At 37.2% G+C, this 25,521-nt stretch overlaps 3 protein-coding genes across 16 annotated transcripts in view; 2 read left to right on the top strand and 1 right to left on the bottom strand.

Annotated features, from left to right (window-relative positions):
• The window catches only part of LOC127525815 (cyclin-dependent kinases regulatory subunit 2), a 141,878-nt gene that overhangs the window by 12,210 nt on the left and 104,147 nt on the right, over nucleotides 1-25,521 (top strand). The gene's annotated exons all lie outside the window — the stretch shown is intronic.
• Nucleotides 1-25,521, bottom strand: part of shc3 (SHC (Src homology 2 domain containing) transforming protein 3) — a 267,622-nt gene that overhangs the window by 162,663 nt on the left and 79,438 nt on the right. The window lies entirely within an intron of this gene.
• LOC114654357 (selenocysteine insertion sequence-binding protein 2-like) overlaps nucleotides 5,305-25,521 on the top strand; it is a 198,279-nt gene continuing 178,062 nt past the window's right edge. The window contains exons 1-8 of one of the 12 annotated variants that reach the window (XM_028804855.2): nucleotides 5,305-5,408; nucleotides 5,867-5,940; nucleotides 8,895-9,114; nucleotides 9,378-9,450; nucleotides 16,832-17,067; nucleotides 20,453-20,543; nucleotides 20,679-20,803; nucleotides 22,946-23,089. In XM_028804855.2, the coding sequence (XP_028660688.2) occupies nucleotides 5,391-5,408; nucleotides 5,867-5,940; nucleotides 8,895-9,114; nucleotides 9,378-9,450; nucleotides 16,832-17,067; nucleotides 20,453-20,543; nucleotides 20,679-20,803; nucleotides 22,946-23,089 (981 nt within the window). In that variant the 5' untranslated portion in view covers nucleotides 5,305-5,390. Of the gene's footprint in view, nucleotides 5,409-5,866; nucleotides 5,941-8,894; nucleotides 9,115-9,377; nucleotides 9,518-16,831; nucleotides 17,068-20,452; nucleotides 20,544-20,678; nucleotides 20,804-22,945; nucleotides 23,090-25,521 lie in introns of those variants that run through there. The other 11 variants (XM_051929716.1, XM_051929712.1, XM_051929714.1 and 8 more) reach the window with 11 other exon arrangements.

Genomic DNA, 25,521 nt, shown 5'->3' with positions numbered 1-25,521 from the left:
CTTGTGCAGGAAGGCTATCTTTTCTTTTAATCTGAGAAGGAAGTGAATACAGGACAACATCATTGACCCTGCTTGCCTGCTGTTCCTGTCTTGACAACAATAAAGCTGCTTTTCTTTTGGAAACCTGGACTCGCCTCCTCTTCTCTTGTGCAGCTCTTTGTCCCACACACCACTATATATACTTTATTTATTTAAGTTTTAAGCATCTGTGCAAAGCCAAATTTCCCCTGGGAACAAATAAAGATCTATGTATCTACCTATCCAAGTTGACTACAACTTTTGAGATGCAATTGGTTACATTTCCTTTGTTTTTCCGATTGAGCACAGACAGGTGAAGTGACTTGCCCACGGTCACACAATATCTGTAACAGGATTTGAACCTACATCGTCAGGGTCTGAAGTGCAAAACCTAAAACAACTATGCCAGACTATCCCTGCACAATGCCACACTGCCCCTACTCTTTATATTCTGTGAGGAAGCACTTTAGAAGAATGAGAGGAGCATAATTCCTTACAGTTGATCAAAATGTAAGCAAAAAGATTTCTATAGTGCATGTGGAAACTACACCCCTTTAACTGATGGGGTGATTAATACAAATTGTACTATAGAAAAAAAATCTATTAGGACTGCAGCAGTATATCACATAAAAGTACGACTGCAATTCCAGAGATCAAGCAAAGCTTAACATTTACTTAAATACATGTTACTCATCTCTGCTACCCACCTCAAAATGGTCTGGACTGAGATCCCCTCAATCCTGAAGCATAATTTGCTTTCTGCACCCAATACTGCGCTAGGTTATTTTGCACGCTAGGCCAAGCTTATTAGTGCAACAATTGACTGTTCCGTAGCTAACCCGTGCAGCTTGACACTTGTGATCTGCACCCTGCCTTATTCGCCTTGTTGATGGCACCAGCCCTGCTGACAGGAGCTCTGACTCCCCATGACTCTGCATTACACTAATCAGTCAGAGAAAACATGCAATCGAATGAATGGATGATTAGACTCTGCACTCAGCTTCAAACTATTTGTCCTCTTTTGAAATACTGGTGGTGATACATGCTGACCTGTGCAATTTTATCTTGTGCCAGCCATAATGGCTTACTGGCATATACCAATGCATCACCCGCATTTTAAACAAAACAAAGCTATGCTTATCTATGAGTGATTAAAGGATGAACAATTTTTTAAATAGCTTGATTTGGTTATCATCCTATGGGCAAAATTGCATATACTAATAAAAAAAAGCCTTACAGAAAGACAGGTAATTCTTTTGCTTTTAATTTTATCATTGCCATCATTTATGTTAGTATGCTTTCCTCACTGTTTACAATTTTCTGCCATTTTGTAGTGTTCTAGAAGAGCCCGCTCAGATGCAGTCCTGTCTCCTTCTGTTCTTCACCTGTGGGTGTGAGGTGGTTCAGCTATGTTTAAAACTCAGGAAAACAGAAGAACTATATACTATGCTTCAAATCTTTAGTTAAAGTATGCACAATAAGGAAACACAAAGGTAGAAAGTTATTTCTACACTGAAAACGAAAGAAGTTTAAATACACAACGTTTTGGCTGTACAGTTTTCATTAGGTGTGCAACTGAAAAGGAAAGAGCAGAAAAAATTTATAAATGAGGGGAAGGAGGAAACAAGGCCAGGGCAGATGAAAGGAGAAGAAAAAGAGGTGAAAGTAGGTGAGAAAAAGCTGCCATTAGAGAAGATGAAAGGAGAGAATAACATGTTTTACCTATAATTGCTACTAGAATTTATTACACATTTCTGTATCTTATGCCAGAAGTGACTCTACTCCTTTGGGCTGTTAACCTGCAATTGCTTTGTCCTGGGTATGACATTAATCTGCATCAAGCCCTGCCAAGCAGGTCCTCCAATTTACTGTGAAAACTTGGGGGTTGGAGGCAGGATTGGCACTCCAGCTACCGATAAAAAACTTCACACTGTTCAGTGTGGTGCTGAGGGGCCACCCGCTGCACTTGGGTCCCAATCCAGGTGGGTCGTCATGTGGTGGGTGCGGCAACACGCTTATCAGTGCATGCTCCCAACCTCTGTATGTTTAGATACTTAATAAATACTTTAAATAGATTCCTATTCTTGATTAGCTTTTGATTTACCCTACTATATTTCAAACACCAGATTAGGTAGTGTTCTAATGTTTCTTGAATACCGCATTGCTCACATTTTCCTGTTTTATTCTTGCCAGTATTGATTCAGTCCAACATGCCAAAGCTTTAATCTCTTAAAAATATATTTTTTGCTATTTATCCATTTATTCCTACTACTTACTAGACATTTTAACCAAAACAAATTCTTCCTTTATCACTGTTCTACCAAATGTTTGCTATTCCCTAAAAACTGCCCTTTTAATTACACATTTAAATTCACATTTGCTTAAAGGAACCTTGAAGTCTATATCTGTTCTATACAAAGTTTGTTTAGATAACATGTCTGCTCTTTTATTTCCATGCACTCCTTTGTGAGCAGGAATCTAAGAAAATTTCACAATTATATTATTAAAATATAAGCCAGTTATGGCACGTTTTACTTCCAATAAACGATTATTTCTATTTGATGTTTTTTAAAGATGTTAATGAGTCTATTAAGATAACAGCCCTATTGGTGTAACCTTGTTTATCCATTCAAAAAGAAAAATAGTAGCCATCATTTCTTATTAAAAATCTGATCATTCATTTGATTTTCTAATGGCCGTTCCATTAGCCACATTCTTAACATAAGGGTCTTTTGTTCTATCAATATAAATTTCTATACTTATCATCCAAATAATTATTTAATAACTGACTCTGCCATGAAAATGAACTTACATTATTCATATTTTCTCTTGTTATATAATCAATAATTCATTTCACAAAATACCATGACGGCTAAACAGAAATCTTATCAATCTCAATAAGAAACATATTGAATGGAGAATCCTCTACCAGTCTTAAAACTCTTTTACTGAATGAATCACATTTCATTTCCCCATTTTGATATTTTCAACAATATTCTAGTGTTTCATCTGTTGAATGCCAGTAGTTTAGACCCAGTAAGTTCCTTCTCAAACACAGTGGTAATTCTCCCATTTCCACTAATAAAGCATTTGATTGGGTATATGCAAAGGCCACTAAACATAGTTTTCTTATTATTATTATTTTAGCTGCTCCCGTTAGGGGTTGCCACAGCGGGTCATCTTCTTCCATATCTTTCCGTTCTCTGCATCTTGTTCTGTTACACCCATCACCTGCATGTCCTCTCTCACCACATCCATAAACCTTCGCTTAGGCCTTCCTCTTTTGCTTTTCCCTGGCAGCTCTATCCTTAGCGTCCTTCTCCCAATATACCCAGTATCTCTCCTCTGCACATGTCCAAACTAACGCAATCTCGCCTCTCTGACTTTGTCTCCCAATCGTCCAACTTGAGCTGACCCTCTAATGTCCTCATTTCTAATCCTATCCATCCTCGTCACACGCAGTGCAAATCTTAGCATCTTTAACTCTGCTGCCTCCAGGTCTGTCTCCTGCTTTCTGGTCAGTGCCACCATCTCCAACCCATATAACATAGCTGGTCTCACTACCGTCCTGTAGACCTTCCCTCTCACTCTTGCTGATACCCATCTGTCACAAATTACTCCTGACACTCTTCTCCACCCATTCCACCCTGTCTGCACTCTCTTTTTCACCTCTCTACCACAATCCCCATTACTCTGTACTGTTGATCCCAAATATTTAAACTCATCCCCCTTCATCAACTCTACTCCCTGCATCCTCACCATTCCACTGACCTCCCTCTCATTTACACGCATGTATTCTGTCTTGGTCCTACTGACCTTCATTCCTCTCCTCTCTAGAGCATATCTCCACCTCTCCAGGGTCTCCTCAACCTGCTTCCTGCTATCATTACAGATCACAATGTCATCAGCAAACATTATAGTCCATGGGGACTCCAGTCTAATCTCGTCTGTCAACCTGTCCATCACCATTGCAAAATAAGAAAGGGCTCAAACATAGTCTAAGTGCTTTATTCAATGAAGACAGTAAGTTAGATTAGTGTTTCTTAAAACATTTTTCTTTTCTTGTGACCCAATCTCGCCATTCTGAGTGTCTTCCCAGTCTATCTGATTGGTCATCAGTCATCCCAATCCCCCTTGGATAATCTCTCAAATTCCCATTGAATAAAATGATGAATCATGACTCTGTGTGACCCAAAAGCTGCCAATCCATGGCCAATTTAGGGTCATAACTCATAGTTTAAGAAATTGTGAGGTGAGGCAGAATTATATTCTTGACTTCCATAATCCATTACAGACCTAATCAATGATGCACATATCCTATATAATGTATTTCTGTCTTGCTTGTCCTAATACACACCTCATTAAATTGAATCTGCTCTTATATTCTGGATTTGTTCCCTCATTCCCCTCCTAAATAATAAAGCACTGGCACTGAGTGCCAGAGTGGACCCTTTTGTCCTTTTTATAGGCACCCCTGCCACTGGCTTTGGAGCTGCTCTTTTGCATAATGGAATGCCAGCTCTTACTATTGGTGGCTCATCACTGGCTGGTGCAACTTGTCAGCACCTTTACAATATGGGATGTGCAGTGCATATGCATATATGTAGATGTAATGGAGAGATTGCAGTAGCAACTGGACGTTTATGGTGTACATTCCTATTATTGTATCTGCTTTAACGCAGTTAGTTAATTAAATCATTAAATAGTTATTAAGGCTTATCTAGAGTGTTCCTTGCAGGAGACAAGATCACGACATATGTTACCTGCTCTTTTTTTACTTGCACACTTGATGAAGGTTACACAGCCAAAACGTTATGTCTTTAACCTTCTTTCCTTTTTAGCTTGGAAATAACTTTTTAACCATTTCTGTCTTTTGCAGATGCACATAGTTGAAACCCTATGCAAAATACATTCCTGGCAGAGGAAAAACATTTAAAAATACAGAAAACATAGAGATCTCCATAAATAGGTTTATTTGTGTAACTAAAGTAGTAAAGTGTTTTCTTTATAGTGATTTGTATTACACATGTACTGTATATGACAACCATGCAAGCAGCAGCCTACAAATCCAACTCTCTTTGAGTAATGCTTAATTTTAATACAATAATCCAAATACATCATTGTATAAATAAGTATATTATAAAGAAATTGCTATCTAACTGGAAGAACAAAGTAAAAACTCGCTTCATGCTTGCTCGTTGAAGAGCTTGCTCATTTCAAGTTGTAAACATCTCGTCACTTTTGGACCTCTGCGCTCGCCTTAATCACGATACAAAAATTCCAGGTCAACCCGGAAGTAGGGATTGAGCCACACAACTCGAGAAGCGCAGTCGGAGTTGCAAGAATGTTGTTTTGAGTCGCCGTTGAAAATCATGGATTCTGAAACTCAGGTGAAGTTTATGAAAAAGATATATAACGATGTATATATGCTATCTTATTTATCGGGGGAAATTATTATGTTTGTTTAGCGTCGTAGGTTGTCATTTGGGGGATTAACCTTTGCTCCATATAGTATTGTTTTGTAAACTGCACTTTCAGCATAACAACCAATGCAATCATGGAATCGGGTACATAGCCACTGACTGCATGGGCGGCTGTGGTGTTTTGTAGATTTTCATGTAATGATGGTTGGCAAGTTCTAGCAAAAAGGTGTCTTGCGTTGTCGAGTGCGCGCAGACTTTGGAGTTTATTGAGCATATTGTCTATTGCTCTCCCCACTAGCACGCCGAACTGCGTGTAATAAGTACATAATTGTGTGCATATAATCATGAATGATGTGCATGTATTTCTGTCGTAAGATGACGTTGCAGTTTTGTGGTCTAATAGCTTATTTCTCCTATACACACAGGGAAGCAAGTTATCGCCTGATGTCAAGCCTTTTATACCTAAAGGGACTACCAAGGGGATATCTTTTCACTCTCAGTACGTTGGTTCTTCATTCTTCCTGTTAATAAACAAGTAGAGAACAGTATGTTTAGTCTTGTAAATCAAGATGTGCTGCATTTTTAAGCTATCTGAAGTTTCAAGAACTCCAAGTTGATTGTTTCCTTATCCTTCAGGCTAAATCATCATTTATTTACAATTCTATATATGTCTTACTTCGACCAGTTTAAAACTAACTTGCTTTTGATGGCCCAGAAGTTTAATTGTGAAGGTGCTTGTATTTAACGACTCATCTTCATAGTGCTCTGTGGGTAATCTGACCTTTTGGGCATGCTGTGGTGTTAAAAGTTTTAAAGAGAGGCAGATATATTAGAATATTAGATCTTCATTCCAACAGTGCCTACAGATAAAGGTGATGACACATAACATTGACACAGTGTTTTTATTCACATAATCTAAATTTACAAAAATGCAGATTTGTCACGTGCAAAAAGTAAGCATACCCCTCCATTTATCACCGCTTCGAATTAGAAAAATGTGTCAACTATTAGAGAATGCCTAGGGAGTATTCAGTTGAAACCTGTCTTATTTAAACCACAGATATCTAGGGTCTGGTGTTCTTTTTACTAATAACACGTTTTTTCATCATTCCAAGATAAAAGGAGCTCTCAAAAGACTTCAGAGAGAAGGTTGTGGATGCCAGGCAAGGTATTTGAAAAGATCGGCAAATTATTTGAAATGAATCATTTCATTATAAGGAAAATCATCTACAAGTGGTGTATATTTCAAGCGAATGTAATTTGTCCAGAACAGGTGGGCCCAGCAAATACAGCCCAAGATCTAAGTGTTTTATACTAAAAGAAGTCTCCAAAAGTCCCAAAATTTAAAAGTTGGTGACAAAGTGCAAGCATCTACAATCGGGAAGAGATTACACTGATTTAACGTGCATGCAAGATGTGTGCCAGGAACTGTCCAAAACGATACTTAGAGTAAGACAGTGGTTTACCATTTCAAATACAGGCAAAGAGCATTCCTTCTGGGTCAATGTGCTCTGCACAGATGAATCAATGATAGTTAATTCTGTATCTTGTGAAAAGGGTTGAGGAAATGTTAGGGCATCTGTCTTAAAGTTGATGTTGAAACAGAGATGGACTTTTCAGCTTGATAATGATCTGAACAGAACAAGGACATCCACCAAGAAATGTCTGAAAAGGTAGAAATGGAGGGTTATGGACTGGCCTAATTCAAATTGTGGGGGGATTTGAAAAGGGAAAGTACATGCAAGAAAGCCCACATCTTGCAACTCAAGGGATTTTGCATGGAGGAGTAGTCAGGCGTTTTCACTGAGTCAGTACCAGCTCTGGAGGCCAAGGTGTACTTACTTTTTCCCCAGTAAAACATTACATCTTTTTATATTTTTATTGAAGAAATTGCTGAAAAGGCAAATTTTCCTTATGTTTTTATTCAAGTATGTCATCTTTATTTGTAGGCAAATGTTTGCATGAAGATCTGCCTGTTCAAATATGTTGAAAAAGTCAACAATTTCCATGAGGTGTACTTACTTTTTCACATGACTGTACATATTTTTTGTAACTACTTAACCTTTCATCACTTGTTTATTACCATTTCTTCAATGCTCACAAATATTTATTTCAAATGAGCATTTTTGAACAGTTAAGTTGATGCTTGATTATACAGTGAAATTTGAATATGTAAACCATAAGAAGGAGACTCTGCTCAGGTGTTACAGTGGCATTTACAGCTAGTTATCTACTTTCTTAGCGTTCAGCTCTGTTTAGTAATTGGGTTCCACTCTGTGTAAATTATTCACTTCAGGGTTATGAACTTGGAATATTTTCTCCAGGCTACACAAAGTTGGTATAACAGGTACAATTGTGGCCTTCCATTATTTGGGTTAATCTCAGTTTTCTGTAACATACAGAGGTCAGTTAGTTTGAAAAGTATTTTCCAATATATAATGTCTGTTGCAAGTGAGGTGTTAGTACTTTGAAATATTCTTTTAGCATTTCTTCATTCATGGTTTTGCAGTGTCAATTATTTTTTTTTTCTTCTTCAAAACCTATGCGATTAGTCAGGTTTTGATTTGACATTAAGTATTAAGCTGGTAAAACTAATAAAAAAACAGAGTTTTTTTTCACAAAATGTAAATGACACCAGCTTTGACCAGAGTACTTCTAGTATGATCTGGTATGAAATTCATTCATTTGATCTAGCCAGTTTGTACTGATGATGTCTTGATAGATTGTGGTGTCTTCACCCACCTTGATGCTAAAGTTGACTATGAGCATTTTAAAATCTCTGTTGCACAGTTCATCTAGAATGTCCTGCGGTTGTTCATAAAACTTTCTTTTTATCTCTTCACCGATGATTCTGTGCTATGCTCCAGCAAACAACAGACTTTAATTTAGTTAGTTTCCTCTTTTTGGTATTGAAAGATGTGGTGATGCAGCCTGTCCAGAAGTGCACAGATTTATAGATAGGAAGTTACACTCACCAATATTTAAAATCATAGAAAATTGTTTGTTTTATCCTATCTTATTTAAAACATTCATCTATTTTCACATTCACAGGAAACAATTAATAGACTGTTTTAAATTTCTCAGTGGTTGGAAGGAGGGATTCAACCTTGAAGATCAGAACAGCAGTGAGATAGTCTTAATTATTTTTTTAAGCAAGCAGAAAGAATGCAACCCTTTAATACATAAACCCTTTATGTATAACATGGAAGAAGAGTAAGAGAGTGCCTTATAGTCTCATTCTATATGGTTATTTAACAATATGCTATATATGATTAATTATAATAAATGCTTAGTTCTCTCATACTGTTCATGATCATTTAGCGTTTGTGTTACTTGCCTTATTTATGTGCCTTTCTTGCTGGGTACAATCATGCAATGTCTTATCCATTAAATGTTATAAAGCTTTCCTTGCTTTTTTAATTTTTAATTGGGAATATCTTTTAAATACTATAGGGATCAAAACAATAAGGAAGAAAACCGAAGAGATGAATCTTTCCGGAATTTCTCTTCCACTTTTGAGAAGCATTCTTCTGAAAGTCTGACAAAAGCACAAAGTAACAGACTTTCAGAGCCTTCACTCCAAAATGAAGGTGCTAACCCAAGAAAATATGAAAATTTGAGCACTGAGGTTAAGGTTGCAAAGGAAAAGAAGCCAAGGTCTTTGCCAGCTCAGGTAAACACCTGAGTTTAGAGTTTTGTTTTTTATTATAAGTTGATATTAATGTTTACTTAAACAGGAAATTGCCACATTCCTTTTGTTCCCTTTTGCCACAAATTACTGCAGATGATATTCTTTTAAAGTTTCATCGTTTTGAGAAGAAAGAACACTGTTTTGATATGCTGTTAGACTTCTATTTCATTCACAGCATAATTTTCTGCATTTTATTTGCTTATTGTGTGATTTGCACTAATAGACTAATATTTTCCTTTTTGCAGACATCTCAATTAAAATACGAGTCTCGCATTCAGTGGAAAAAATCAAATATGAGGCCAGCCAGTGCAAATCTGGGTCAGTACAGTACACAAATATCAAGTGTGGTCATTATGCATAGTGAAAATAAGAATTGATTTTCACAGTGAGTACTTTTACAAAGTCAAAGATACATAGCATGTTTATGATAGTAGACAGAGAGCAGAGTTAATAGCAGACTTAATGCACTTCAGAGCACAGTGAAGGCAGAAAGAATGCAAAAAGTGTTAATGGCACTTAAAGCGTTTATTTTATATAGTGACTATGGTGTACTGTTTTGGTAAGAAAAGCTGATTTACTTTTTAGAAGAACTCATTAGTAATTGGTGATACCAGGGAGTCAAATTAAGATACTGCATACTATTTGCAGTGTGAGAGGGGAAGTGCAGTATTCTCAGAAAAGCCCATATAGATATATGGGAGAACATCCAGATATCTCCTATAGACTGTGAACAGGTCTGATTTTAAAACCAGTATTGTGAAGCAATGAATACTAGCATGAGTACTTTATGGTCTTAATGGTTTCTAGTGTCATGTAACTCGTAAGGCCCTATATCACACATGTACTCATGAAGGATGCTCTTTATTGATTAATTATATAAGTTAGTGATTGGAGTCTCAAATGTCAAATACATTTTTATGACTTTAATTTTCTAAATTTCTACTAGTTCTTCAAGCAGGTGTCACGATATTTGTTAACATTATGTGGCAGTACTAGTATCAGGTGCATTTCTGTAAAGCAGTCTGTCTGGTAATTAAAATATGCAATTTTTTAAAGAATTATTTAGACACCCAGGTTCTAGGAAATATAGTTTAAACACTCTAAATAACATTAAATTGAAGAAAAGCTATACACATCCAATGTGAGATTTTTCAACACGTTTAAATTTTAACAAAGGAGTAAAATGTATATATGCTATAAAAAGCACTCTCAATAAAATAGTTGATCATTTTAGGTAAATAACAAGAGCACTTATATCAAAAATTGTACCACATTAACCAGCAAAATAGTAATAATATTTGCATCTTAGTCTTAAAAAGTTGCATTGGACAGTCTGGAAGCTTCATATACATGATTATACATTATTACACACAGGATTTTTTCTAAAAAAAGATTGCATGAAGATATAATAAAAAAAATAACAGATTATGAAACTTTCAGATCTATTGACAGACACTAGTATTTTAGAAGGTCTGTTAATATGACTAATTAAAAAATGCAAAAATGCCATTATGTTTATTACATCAGTGTCAGATGCAGACATGGAACGACAAGGAGTTTACAATATCATGGTTTAATAATTAAGGTTAAAATTTAGTAGGAGAAAATAGATTGCTGCACTGTGGGTGTTCTAGTTTAGACACAAGAAAGATTGCTTTCTTTGTTGTGCACCAGATGCCTACAGCATAGTCTGACCTTGCCTGTTGCACAGAGCAGCAAATAAGCAAAAACACACACACATGTAACATTTATTCAGTCTACATTTATTCAGTGCTTTACAGGAAAGTACAGAGTTGTGCTTCTTCTTAAATGTAAAAATTAATTCACTTCCACTGTCGTAGTCTAGGCATAGCTTTTAGTGTAATACAAACATTTACTATGTTGATTCAGACACCTAAGCTGCTCTATGCAGAGCAAAGATCTGTGTCTCTGGGTATATTCTGGGGTGACTATGGATTAAACTACTCATAGATCAAACTAGTCATTTTGTTATTTTCATATTTATTTGTAGCTGAAAGTAACACATATAGATTAAAATGTGAACTTAATATAACTTATGCCATAATAGTAACCATTAAAATGTGACAGTGATTTTACAGACAGAAATAATTGTGAATGTTTTTCAATTCCTTTGAGACAAATATTGAATGCATGTCAAACATGATCTTTTCTCTGGAAGAACAGTATCAGATATTTTATTTTTTTGGTGGTTTGTACTTTTTTTTTTAATACAGTAATCCCTCCTCCATCGCGGGGGTTGCGTTCCAGAGCCACCCGCGAAATAAGAAAATCCGCGAAGTAGAAACCATATGTTTATATGGTTATTTTTATATTGTCATGCTTGGGTCACAGATTTGCGCAGAAACACAGGAGGTTGTAGTGAGACAGGAACGTTATTCAAACACTGCAAATAAACATTTGTCTCTTTTTCAAAAGTTTAAACTGTGCTCCATGACAAGACAGAGATGACAGTTCAGTCTCACAATTAAAAGAATGCAAACATATTTTCCTCTTCAAAGGAAACAGAGAGTAAAGCAAACAAATCAATAGGGCTGTTTGCTTTTAAGTATGTGAAGCACCGCGGCACAAAGCTGTTGAAGGCGGCAGCTCACACCCCCTCCGTCAGGAGCAGAGAGAGAGAGAGAGAGTTTGTTTTTCAAACAAAAATCAATACGTGCCCTTTGAGCTTTTAAGTATGCAAAGCACCGTGCAGCATGTCCTTCAGGAAGCAGCTGCACACGTCCCTATCGTCTAGGTGTGCGAACAGCCCCCCTGCTCACACCCCCCTATGTCAGCGCAAGAGAGAAAGTAAGTTGGGTAGCTTCTCAGCCATCTGCCAATAGCGTCCCTTGTATGAAATCAACTGGGCAAACCAACTGAGGAAGCATATACCAGAAATTAAAAGACCCATTGTCCGCAGAAACCCGCGAAGCAGCGAAAAATCCGCGATATATATTTAAATATGCTTACATATAAAATCCGCGATGGAGTGAAGCCGCGAAAGGCGAAGTGCGATATAGCGAGGGATCACTGTAATGACAAATTCTGTGTTACTCTTATGATTAAGTTACTCTTATCCATCCATCTATCCATTTTCCAACCCGCTGAATCCGAACACAGGGTCACGGGGGTCTGCTGGAGCCAACACAGGGCACATCCAGGAACCAATCCCGGGCAGGGTGCCAACCCACCGCAGTACTCTTTATCATTAACGTCAAATATTTAAGTCATTTGTTTTTATGATTATCATCCACCTCACGTTTAGCTGATATACAGTTAGGTCCATAAATATTTGGACATTTGGACTTTTTTCTAATTTTGGTTCTGTACATTACCACAATGAATTTTAAATGAAACAACTCAGATGCAGTTGAAGTGCAGACTCTCAGCTTTTATTCAGTGGGATGAACAAAATGATTGCATAATCGTTGTCTCTGTCCAAATATTTATGGACCTAACTTTACTGTAATTGTTACAAGGTAGCATTATAGCACAGGTAGTTCTATCTAGATGTTATCTACATACAGTTTATCCTCCATCTGTTTTTATCCATTCTGCCTGAGCAGTAGCTGCTCATCTTCAAAATGTTAGGGCTGCCATAATTATCAACTAAATCTTACATGTAACAGATATCTTAAAACTTAGATTGTCAGGCTCTGTTCTGTTTGTCATCGTGTTTATTGAAGTTTTAAAAAAGCAATAATGACCAAAAATAACACTCAATAGAAATCCCATAAAATAAAGTCATAAGGAACCGTTTCAACAACTAACAGTATCACTAGCCCACCCAAAAAATTTGCCCGTTAAAAGAGAGGAAAGGAATAACAAAGGAATCCAGACAGAACCTAGGAGGGAAATGTGATCCAAACATCCGGCCCTGTCGGAATAAAATTTAGGCAGAGATAGAAAGCGAAAGTAGTGGCTATCACTGGCCTCCTAGCTCTGCAAAAGCTGCACGTGGACAGGCTAGAGCCTGCCATTTTGTAATATTTCTACTTTATGCAACTGAAATTTCAAGAAAAGTTCATACTCTGTTCTCGATCCATTCATTTGCTTTGCCCCACAATACAAAGTTTTGGAAATATTAGATTGGTAATCCTGATTTTACTCGTTGAGGATTTTATTTTCTCTGAAATGTTTTTTTAAACAGGCGATTTATATACCACACCTAAAAGTGTAAGTAGTATTCTTTTCTGTTGCCTTCATTATATTCTTTTGTTTTGTTTTTTTTTAATCTTGCAGAGTCATTTAAAGTTAACAAAATTCAGACCTTTTAGACATCCCTGTATTCTGAGGAAATCAGTATCTCCAAAACCTTACCCCCTCTAGTGATGAAATAATTATGGTACTGTAACTTTAATCAGTTTTTATACTCCTGCTTCTTTCACACTATACCACTTTTATAATGCAGCAAAACAATTTTCCAATATCAAAGATAGAAACAGTGTCAAAAGTAAGCATGATCAGAATGTATTTAATTAAATTTGAATTCCTTATTTACTGCATTACTTGCAAACTGGAAATACAAAATCTGTATTGCCGTTTTTAAACTTTTGAAGTATTTCACCTGGAGGTAAAATTCGCCTTACTCAGTGCTCATTGGTGTTAGCTATATGGGTATAGCTCTTTCACAGTATTGCATACATAAGATCTTTGCTCAATTCCTACAAAAGAAAACCAAGAAGAAAGTGTTCTTGACAGATTCAAAGAAAAGTGAGTATCAGATGGACCTCTAAAAGAATATCTTTTATGTTTAATCAACTTCAGTGTGTTTAGTACAGTCATGGCCAAAATTATCGGCACCCCTGGAATGTTCCCAGAAAATGCACCATTTCTCCCAGAAAATTATTGCAATTACAAATGTTTTGTATATACACGTTTATTTCCTTTATGTGCATTGGAACAACCCAAAAAAACAGAGAAAAAAGCCAAATCTGACATCATGTCACACAGAACTCCAAAAATGGGCCGGACAAAATTATTGGCACCCTTTCAAAATTGCGGGTAAATCGTTTTATTTCAAGCATATGATGCTCGTTTGAACTCACCTGTGGCAAGAAACAGGTGCTGGCACACCTGAAGCCAGTTAAAATGGAGAAAAGTTGACTCAGCCTTTCTGTTGTGTGTCTGAGTGTGCCACACTAAGCATGGAGAACAGAAAGAAGAGCAGAGAATTGTCTGAGGACTTGAGAACAAAAATTGTGGAAAAATATCAACAATCTCAAGGCTACAAGTCCATCTCCAGAGATTTTCATGTTCCTTTGTCCACAACACATGGCACTGTAGCTAATCTCCCTGGACGTTGACGGAAGAGAAAAATTGATAAAAGACGGCAACGAAGGATAGTCTGAATGGTGGATAAACAGCCCCAATCAACTTCAAAACATATTCAAGCTGTTCTGCAGACTCGGGGTGCAACAGTGTCAGCTCGAACTATCCGTTGACATCTGAACGAAATGAAACGCTATGGCAGGAGAGCCAGGAGGACCCCACTGCTGACACAGAAACATGAAAAAGCCTGACTGGAGTTTGCCAAAATGTACTCGAGGAAGCCAAAATCCTTCTGGGCGAACGAACGTCTTGTGGACAGATGAGACCAAGGTAGAGCTTTTGGGTAAAGCTCATCATTCTACTGTTTACAGAAAATGGAATGAGGCCTACAAAGAAAAGAACACAGTACCTACAGTCAAACATGGTGGAGGTTCTAAGATGATTTGGGGATGTTTTGCTGCCTCTAGCACTGGATGCCTTGACTGTGTGCAAGGCATCATGAAATCTGAAGACTACCAAAAGATATTGGGGTGCAATGTAGGGCCCAGTGTCAGAAAGCTGGGTCTGCGTCAGAGGTCATGGGTGTTCCAGCAGGACAATGACTCCAAACATACCTCTAAAAGCACTCGGAAATGGTTGAAGACAAAGTGCTGGAGAGTTCTGAAGTGACCAGCAATGAGTCCGGATCTAAATCCGATTGAACACTTATGGAGAGATCTCAAAATTGCTGTTGGGAGAAGGCGCCCTTCAAATCTGAGAGACCTTGAGCAGTTTGCAAAAGAAGAGTGGTCAGAAATTCCAGTTGAGAGGTGTAACAAGCTTGTTGGATGTTTATAGAAAGCACTTGGTTTCAGTTATTTTTTCCAAAGGGCGTGCAACCAAATATTAAGTAGAGGGTGCCAATAATTTTATCAACAACAACAACATTTATTTATATAGCACATTTTCATACAAAAAGTAGCTCAAAGTGCTTTACATAATGAAGAGAAGAAAAATAAAAGACAAAATAAGAAATTAAAATAAGACAACATTATCCAGCCCGGTTTTTGAGTTTTGTGTGAAATGATGTCAAATTTGGCTTTTTTTGTGTTGTTCCAATGCACATAAAGGAAATAAACATGTGTATACCAAAACATTGGGCGGCACGGTGGCGCAGTGGGTAGCGCTGCTGCCTCGCAGTTGGGAGACCTGGGGACCTGGGTTCGCTTCCCAGGTCCTCCCTGCGTGGAGTTTGCATGTTCTCCCCGTGTCTGCGTGGGTTTCCTCCGGGCGCTCCGGTTTCCTCCCACAGTCCAAAGACATGCAGGTTAGGTGGATTGGCGATTCTAAATTGGCCCTAGTGTGTGCTTGGTGTGTGGGTGTGTTTGTGTGTGTCCTGCGGTAGGTTGGCACCCTGCCCGGGATTGGTTCCCTGCCTTGTGCCCTGTGTTGGCTGGGATTGGCTCCAGCAGACCCCCGTGACCCTGTGTTCGGATTCAGCGGGTTGGAAAATGGATGGATACCAAAACATTTGTAATTGCAACAATTTTCTGGGAGAAATGGTGCATTTTCAAGGAAAATTCCAGGGGTGCCGATAATTTCAGCCATGACTGTACATCACCATATCATTGGCTTAGTACACTATAAGATAATTAATTTCTCTGTTTACTTTATCTGAAATGTTCACATGCATAGTGTGAACAGTTCCCACTTGTTTAAGCAGTATTTAGTTTTGTTCAGACCAAAGTTTACTTGGGCCTAAATATACTCCATTTCTAAGAAGCCATTGTTGGCAGTTCGTTTTTTTTTTTTTTGAATATTTATTAATTTGTCAATTTTATAGCCTACTGGATCCTATCCTGCCAGTGTTATCGCAAGGCAGGGACCGACTTAGGATGTGACAGCTCATTGCTGGGCACTTTTATACACCTTCCTGAAATCACTGATCATGGGCCAGTTTTTTTTTTTTGGCTAATAGCATTACATAAAAAATTGACAAAATGTATGAGAGTATGAATAAGAATAAGTCACTCTCAGTGGGCAGAATCAGATTTTGTTTAGTGCATTGCACAACTTAGGTAAACATAGTGTTTAATTGTGTATCTTTTGCCTGCAGTAACTTGGGAAAGTATTTCAGTGAGCCCTATCCCAATGTGTATTATTTTTATAAACTGTTAATTTGTATTAGTTTCATACCATTACTATTCATTGCTAAAACTAAAGATCAGGTTGGTCAGATATATTCATTAACTGAACACAAAGTTGGAAGATTACTGCTCATTTGCTCTTTTTCATTGATACAATGATATGAGGTATATTTTAATTATCCATTAATCTATAAACATTTTCTGTGATGCTGGTACAATCTTTCTTTTTCTCTAACATTTTGAAAATATACCTTTTTTATTCTAGAACATATTCCTCACACTTACTTGACATTCCAATTTAGGTAGCAGAAGGTGGAAGAATACCATGGAGAATGTGCCAAGACAAAAGGATCAACCTAAACATGCAGACACATTTGAAGTTTCCCTTAAAGATTTTCCTGAACTGAACACCACAGATTCTCAAAGCCCTTTTAACTCTCTTCGCCAGAATCCTAAACAAGCATGGGTTACAGCTTCACTGGTTACTTCTACGGATGAATACTGTGTAACAGAACCATCATCTTTAGTGTCTTCTACGGTCAGTAGATTTTTCTTTTATTTTTGGCTTGGATGTAGTGTTTGTCAGATGTCTGGATTTTCAATCTGAAGAAGACTTCAGTGGCAAAGTAACTGTCTGTCTTAGTGCTATGACAAATTCTCAATATGTTTTGAGATGTTTTTTGGAAGGATGTAGATGCTTCAGCATGGATTTTAAGAAGTGCTACTCTGAAGCCTCAAGTACCAATAAAGAAAAAAGTTTTTACTGATTGGAATTGATGATTGAATTGGAGTGAATAATTACAGTCTTAGGTGCAACATATTCAAATATAGTTATTGCAAGAACAGTATATTTTTCTTTTTAGCAGTTAAAGCAACATGCCACTTTATTAATTCAACAAAAAACCTGGAGCCAAACACATATTTTCTTTAAATTAATCATATAAAGTACGATGTCTGTCTGGAAAAAGTACAGTCATTGTTAATATAACAATAATGCTTTGCACAGCATCAATGTAACCTTGTAGCCAAGGAGAGTGGACTGGAATGTGCAAGTGTGAAGATTGACGACTTCACTGGACTAGTCAGTGGAGGTGCTAGATGCAGTTGAATGAGCATGTGTACTGTGTGGCCGTCTCAGTCAAAATGACTGAGCGAGTAGAGCAACAAATCTGCATCAAATGTTGCAGTAATCTTGAACATTCATTTGCAGAAACTATTTGGATGATTCACAAGGCTTTTGGGGACAATGCAGTGGGTGCAGCGCAAATAAAAGTATGGCACAAACGCTTCAAAGATGACCCCCCTACAGCCCATATTTGGTGCCTTGTGGCTTCTGGCTTTTCCAAAAACTAAAATCACATTTGAAAGGGAAGAAATTTCAGACTGTTGATGAGATTCAGGGAAATATGACGAGGCAGCTGGTGACGATTCCAACAAAGGATTTTGCAGAATATTTTGAACAGTGGAAGAGAAACTGTGAGAACTGTGTGAGTTTCCAAGGTGTCTACTGTAAAGGGGACTGAGGCATCATTGTCCTATCTACAATGTTTCTTGTATCTTCTTCAACAGTGTATCGTTTTCATATCACATGGCTGGATACTTTGCGCACAGATCCCATATGGCTTTACTTTTAAGATCATTTGTACAATCTTGCACATTCAGGATGGTTAAAATAAAATGCAGGCTCACATGCAGTAAAAACATGAAAAAGCAATATTGAGCACAAAGTAGTTGCATTGCATATCAATTGCACCATGCTTGAAAAAATGTTTCATATGGCACTGTTTAAGACATTTATGCACATTTATTGTAATTGTGATTGAAATCCATAAAGCAAAGTAATTTTTCTCTTTCCATGACTACCAAAGTAGAAAAATGTTTATAGTGTAGTAATTATTAAGTGTATAGAATACAGTGAAGTTCATACTAGCAGGTGTTGCACAGCTTGCAACCTGTCGCCGCCCTCTGGTGACATTCATTACACAGTCACACTCAGCTGGATGTAAGTGGCATAGAAAAAACACTGGACAGGAGGCCAGTCTGTTATTAAGCAAATTATGCATAAAAAAGACAATTCGGTGGCATCGATCAGCCTCTCTAGTACTTGGGAGGAATCTGAAGTACTTTTAGGAAAATCCACTTAGACATAGAAGAACATGTGCAAAGTCCATACTATACATGTTTTGACCCAGGTCAGTGGAGTTATACGGCAACAACATTAACAAGGCACCATCATGCTGGCACTCATACTTTTAAAGAACAAATACTGTTGATAACTCTTAAACAAATTCTTTAGAAATGTGTAAAATTTTTAAAGCAAAGGTTTAATCATCCTGTCATAATTCATTAACATTCTAGTTTATTCACTTTATATGTTGTCTTTGTAATGTCTGTTTCAAGTGAATAACGTGTAAAAAAAAAAAAAAAAAATGCAATTGTCATCACTGATGTCAATAATGAAAACATCTTTGTGAGGTTATTATAATTAGCAAAAAAATATGGATGATTACACTGCTAAAATGAATGTAGCTATAAATTGGAGATTGGTTTATATGCAAGATTAGGGGCCAAAAATTATGTTTTTCGAGCAGGTTTCTGTTTTGGCAAACATTCAAAAACATTTCCCTATTTTCCACTTTGCAACTTTGAGTGTTACTACTGGGTGAATAAAAAATTGATATTATTTTACTTCAACTGTCCAACCACTTTCTAATCTGAGGTGAGGTTTGCTGTCAAGAATGTTGACATTATTCTCTGTGAAATGAGGGCTAAGCTGAGAGCTATGTGTTGTATATGTGATTTTTGCTGCAAGTTTAATTAATTTACAGAATCAAAGGTCAATAAAATAAATCTTACTTAGCCAGTTGCACAAGCGCAAGCCATTGAGCATTCACACTGGGGAAAATGTTAGGGTAAAGAGCACATTCCAAGAGGGGGCATTTAAGTGGGTATTTTCATAGAGGCATCTGACTAGAGAAGAAAAACAAAGAAAGAGATATTGAAACAGAGAGAAGTAAGGAACAGTTCAGTACAAATAATTGTTGTACAGAATTAGAAAAATTTCCCCAGATGTCTTTTAGGAACATATTAAGTATCCCAGAGGTGACTTGGGAACAAAATTTAGACCAGATAATTTGAGATAAGCTAGTCAAAGTCGAACAATGGGGCAAGGTAAGAGGTGCACACTCTGTGAGACATTAACCCCAGAGTGGAGGGCCAACTGTTTTCAGGAATTCGCAGAGCGGGATGGCCACTTTGATAATTATGAGGTGGCAGACATGGACAAGCAGCCTGAAAACCAGCCCCCAAAAGAAGGAAATAGTGATAGTCGGGGAATCTTCATTATGAAAATGGGATTCAAGGCCCAGAAAGTATCATGTGGTGTACATTCCTTTCCTATAGTGCTTGCTCCCTCACTTGTATCCAAATACTGATTATTAGCAATGAACAGTACAGATATCAGTGCATTGATTGCTAATGCAGAGCAATAATTTCATTACTATTTTCACTTGTCTGGACATTTCAGAATTTTACAGATGAGCAGTAAGTAAGTAAGTATGGCACTGTAAGTATTGTAATTGCTTCTCTTTATTATTCAGTATTGTTAGCATTTGTATGCAAGTATGAATATAAACTCTGTACGTTAGAGAAGATAACTTTAAGAAAATGGGAAATAATGTAAGCATTTCAAGCTTTGGCAAAAATAGAATTATTTCAGTGACCACACCCTGTTCCCTCTGTAGAATGTGGATGTTTGACTATTTGATTCTTCAGTCCTTAGAGTTGGCCAACAGATGTCTTGACTTGATTTTGATAAAGCAGCATTTTACAATTTGGCATTAAAACATTATCTACAATATCCTACTTTTACCAGGATAAATCTTTTAAAACCTTTTGATTAAAATGTATTTTTTTGCCTTCAGGGGAATGTTGAAAGTGAAAAGAAGCCTAATTCATTTGTACCTACTTGTGAACCAGAATGTGGATCATTAATTAATAAGTCAACTCCTGAAGGTGAGAGACATTGGTCATGATCTGAAAAGTGTAATGTTTCAGGCAGACAGAGACTTTTTGTGTGTATGATTTTAACTGTGTTTCAGTAATAATGAATGCACTAATATCCTAAGAAACATATATGTTTTCTATTAGTTCAGGTTTCTCAGAAAACATTTCCAGATTCTGTTTCGGTGTTGTCTTGGGCCAGCATTGCTTCTTTGCCTCCAAAGGTGATGGTCAAAAAAGAATCTACTGCTGCAATTTCTGAAAAAAGTCAGGCAAGTACAGTGGACCCTTGACTTACAAACTCAATTCGTTCGCAAGGGCTGGTTGTAACTCAAGTTGGTTGTAAGTCAAGACTATTTTTTCCATAAGAAATAATGGAAATGCCCTTAATGTGTTATGAACTGCCCACAGCAACACTTACTTAACTTTTTTTAATAGAAAAGGGTTGTATAATGTGCATAAGTTACCAAAAACACCAATAATTTTTCTAATGTATTAACCAAAAAGTTATAAAAAGTGCCTAGCCTACCAGAAACAACAATTTCATACTGTACTCACAATTTAAGTTGACATCTTTGGCTTGCAGGAAGGATTGAAGAGGAGAATGAAATGGAAGGTGGTTATTTTTTGGAAGGAGTTTTCTTATACAAATCTTTTCTTTGTAAAATTGTCGAGATGGTGGATTTCGACATGCTGTACATATTAGCGAGATCGGTCACACGAACGCCACTCTCATATTTCCACACAATTTCCTTCTTCTTTTCGATTGTGATCGCTTTCTTTACCTTCGTTACCTTCGCTTCCTTCCTTAGCAATTATCGGAATAAATTATATAAATCACTGCACTGACCAAAATTACGTCCACAAACACATGTATCTGGGCTCCGACTGACGTTTACAAACGCTAAAGTGGATACACGTGACCACATTCGGGGTGTAACGCAAGATGTTGGTTGTAATTCAAAACAAAAATTTTGGTCGTTAAGCAAGTTGTTCACATGTCAGGCCAGTCGTATATCAAGGGTCGATTGTACAAGGAAAAAAAAAGATCATGGACTGTTCAGACATATTATCCTTGTCATTGAACTAAGGTTTCAACCTTCTTCACTGTAATAACAATAAGCAAATGACAATCAAAGCAAATGACAATCAAAGATAATGAAACAGTGCAATAACAACAAAAACAGCAAGCTATATTGCTTTTTCACAGTGCTAAAACAAGTTAAGTTTCTGTGAACGATTATTTCTATAGCACATTTTCATATACTGTATGTAGCTTAAAGTGCGTTACAACATTTCATGGAAAAGTAAATTAAAATTTACATAAGAATGAATAACACACAAGAAATAAATAATAGTTAAATAAGATGGATATATAATTAATAGAGGAGTAGAGTCCTTATACATAGAATTAATCTTTAAATCTTCAAAGATGAGTTCAGTGATAAGGTCAGATTGTCAAGGAGGACAGGAAAGAAAAAAGAAAAGGAAACAGATGAGCTGGAGAAAAAAAAAAATCAAAATATGCAGGGGTTCCAAGGCCATTAAAAACTGCTGTTTATTATGTGTACATTACTGAATGTGAATTATGGCATTTGTTTTATTCTTTAAAGGAAGAATATCTGTAAAATTTATGAAAGAAATACTTGTCTCTCAACATTACTTATAACCTCTTTTTTTTTTCTTGCTGTAATGGTGCCTACAATTGCCCTCCCCAGTATACACAAAGCATTTGAAGTATATGCACACCTCTTGCTTAGTGCAGCATACATGGTATTCTCTAAAAAATCACATTGTTTGACCCATTTATAGGTTGAAATTTAGAAAAGACTACAGTAATTCCATTTTTGTGTGTTTTCTTGCGCTTTGTTGTTTTTTCAAGGAACATTGGCTGTTGTTTAAGCAGAGGAGGTTGGGAGCATGCGCTGATTACAGTACATTGCCACACCGACCACACGACAAACCACCCGGATTGAGATCCGAGTGCAGTTGTGCAACAGGTGACACCTCTGCACCTTTTTTTTTTTTTTTTTACAGTGGCTGGAGTGCCAATACTACCACCAAGCCCCAAGTTTTCCCTGCAAGTTGGAGGACCTCTTGCAGGGCTGCATGCAGATTAACATCATACCCAGCAATTGCATGATAAGGGCCTTGCTCAGGGGCCCAATGGAGTAGAGTCACTTCTGGTGTTTATGGGATCCCTAGCCTTAGAGCCACCACTTCACCCAGTTGTTTAAGTTTGAAGTAAAAATGTGAAAGTTTAAAATCAATTTTTCCAATCTCAGTAACATTCTTCTTGGAGAATAAAGGTGAAAAAAATTAAATGTATTGTTTTATATAATGGCCATTTTGATTTGACATATTAATTTGCTCAAACATATTATGAATGATCTGAATCCTTTGCCATCTTGTAGAAACAAAACATTGGAACTGAAGGAGATATTGTAAATATTTCTAAGAAAAAAAACAGGAAGAAGAAGAAAAAAACAAGGGAATCAGACATTTCTGAAGCGTGTGAAGAAAATAGAGTTTTAGTGTTGGACCCACCAAAATTTGAGGCAAGTTAAAGCACATTAATTTACATACAGTGCTCCTTTAATGTTTGACCTTTAATAGGTGAAATATGTTTAAAGTATAAAATGGTTATGTTTTCTTTTGAGTTATTCCAACAAAGGACAATTTGCTATGCTATCTTTATTACTTAGCTATACCAGTGATTTTGTCTGCCATTTTTATTCAGCTACTTGAAAAATCAGAAATGACTTTGAAGCTTTTGGGGTTGCAGGAGAGTCACTATTACTAATATGATGTAGGGATGAATTAGGAGTAAATTAGTCTGTGACATAACTAAAAACAACTGGAATGGTGAGTTTGTGAATGAGCTAAATATTTTGACAGAATTTAACAAACATTTTATGTTTGTTAATCTCAATGTTTTATATTCTTGTATAGTTTAAAAAGAGAGTAACCGTGTACAGTATATGAATTAGTTGCATTTCATTTATGTTGTTCATTTTATCGACAGGTTATGCAAATATTAGATTAGATAAACTTTACTAATCCCACAGGGAAATTCAAATATTTATATTTAATATTTACAGTTAACAAACTTATTTTCATCCTGTTCTAGAACTGCGCGGTTCTGCTTGGCTTGCTTAGTTAGGCATTGTAGCTAATCTCATGGTGCATCAACTGGCAGAGTCAATACAACTTAAGTGTCTCTAAAACTATTTATTATTCAGATCAGATGTTATAGTCATTTGTAAATCAGCTCAGTGCAGTTTGTTCTCTTTTGGTGTTAACTTGAGCATTCGTTTAATATTTAAGTATATACAGTGCATCCGGAAAGTATGCACAGCGCACCACTTTTTCCACATTTTGTCATGTTACAGCCTTATCCAAAATGGATTAAATTCATTTTTTGTCCTCAGAATTCTGCACACAAACACCCCATAATGACAAAGTGAAAAAAGTTTACTTGAGGTTTTGGCAAATGTATTAAAAATAAAAAAAACTGAGAAGTCACATGTACATACAGTGGTGTGAAAAACTATTTGCCCCCTTCCTGATTTCTTATTCTTTTGTATGTTTGTCACACAAAATGTTTCTGATCATCAAACACATTTAACCATTAGTCAAATATAACACAAGTAAACACAAAATGCAGTTTGTAAATGGTGGTTTTTATTATTTAGGGAGAAAAAAAAATCCAAACCTACATGGCCCTGTGTGAAAAAGTAATTGCCCCCTGAACCTAATAACTGCTTGGGCCACCCTTAGCAGCAATAACTGCAATCAAGCGTTTGCGATAACTTGCAATGAGTCTTTTTACAGCGCTCTGGAGGAAATTTTGGCCCACTCATCTTTGCAAAATTGTTGTAATTCAGCTTTATTTGAGGGTTTTTCTAGCATGAACCGCCTTTTAAAGGTCATGCCATAGCATCTCAATTGGATTCAGAAATCAGGAAGGGGGCAAATAGTTTTTCACACCACTGTAAGTATTCACAGCCTTTGCTCAATACTTTGTCAATGCACCTTTGGCAGCAATTACAGCCTCAAGTCTTTTTGAATATGATGCCACAAGCTTGGCACACCTATCCTTGGCCAGTTTCGCCCATTCCTCTTTGCAGCACCTCTCAAGCTCCATCAGGTTGGATGGGAAGCGGTGCACAGCCATTTTAAGATCTCTCCAGAGATGTTCAATCGGATTCAAGTCTGGGCTCTGGCTGGGCCACTCAAGGACATTCACCAGAGTTGTCCTGAAGCCACTCCTTTGATATCTTGGCTGTGTGCTTAGGGTCGTTGTCCTGCTGAAAGATGAACGGTCGCCCCAGTCTGAGGTCAAGAGCGCTCTGGAGCAGGTTTTTCATCCAGGATGTCTCTGTACATTGCTGCAGTCATCTTTCCCTTTATCCTGACTAGTCTCCCAGTTCCTGCCACTGAAAAACATCCCCACAGCATGATGCTGCCACCACCATGCTTCACTGTAGGGATGGTGCCAGGTTTCCTCCAAACGTGACGCCTGGCATTCACACCAAAGAGTTCAATCTTTGTCTCATCAGACCAGAGAATTTTCTTTCTCATGGTCCTGAGAGTCCTTCAGGTGCCTTTTGGCAAACTCCAGGCGGGCTGCCATGTGCCTTTTACTAAGGAGTGGCTTCCGTCTGGCCACTCTACCATACAGGCCTGATTGGTGGATTGCTGCAGAGATGGTTGTCCTTCTGGAAGGTTCTCCTCTCTCCACAGACGACCACTGGTGCTCTGACAGAGTGACCATCGGGTTCTTGGTCACCTCCCTGATTAAGGCCTTTCTCCCCCGATCACTCAGTTTAGATGGCCGACCAGCTCTAGGAAGAGTCCTGGTGGTTTCGAACTTCTTCCACTTACGGATGATGGAGACCACTGTGCTCATTGGGACCTTCAAAGCAGCAGAAATTTTTCTGTAACTTTCCCCAGATTTGTGCCTCGAGACAATCCTGTCTCGGAGGTC

Source organism: Erpetoichthys calabaricus, chromosome 7 (genome assembly GCF_900747795.2).
Source record: "Erpetoichthys calabaricus chromosome 7, fErpCal1.3, whole genome shotgun sequence".
NCBI lineage: Eukaryota > Metazoa > Chordata > Cladistia > Polypteriformes > Polypteridae > Erpetoichthys > Erpetoichthys calabaricus.
This window is presented reverse-complemented; position numbering and strand designations above follow the sequence as displayed.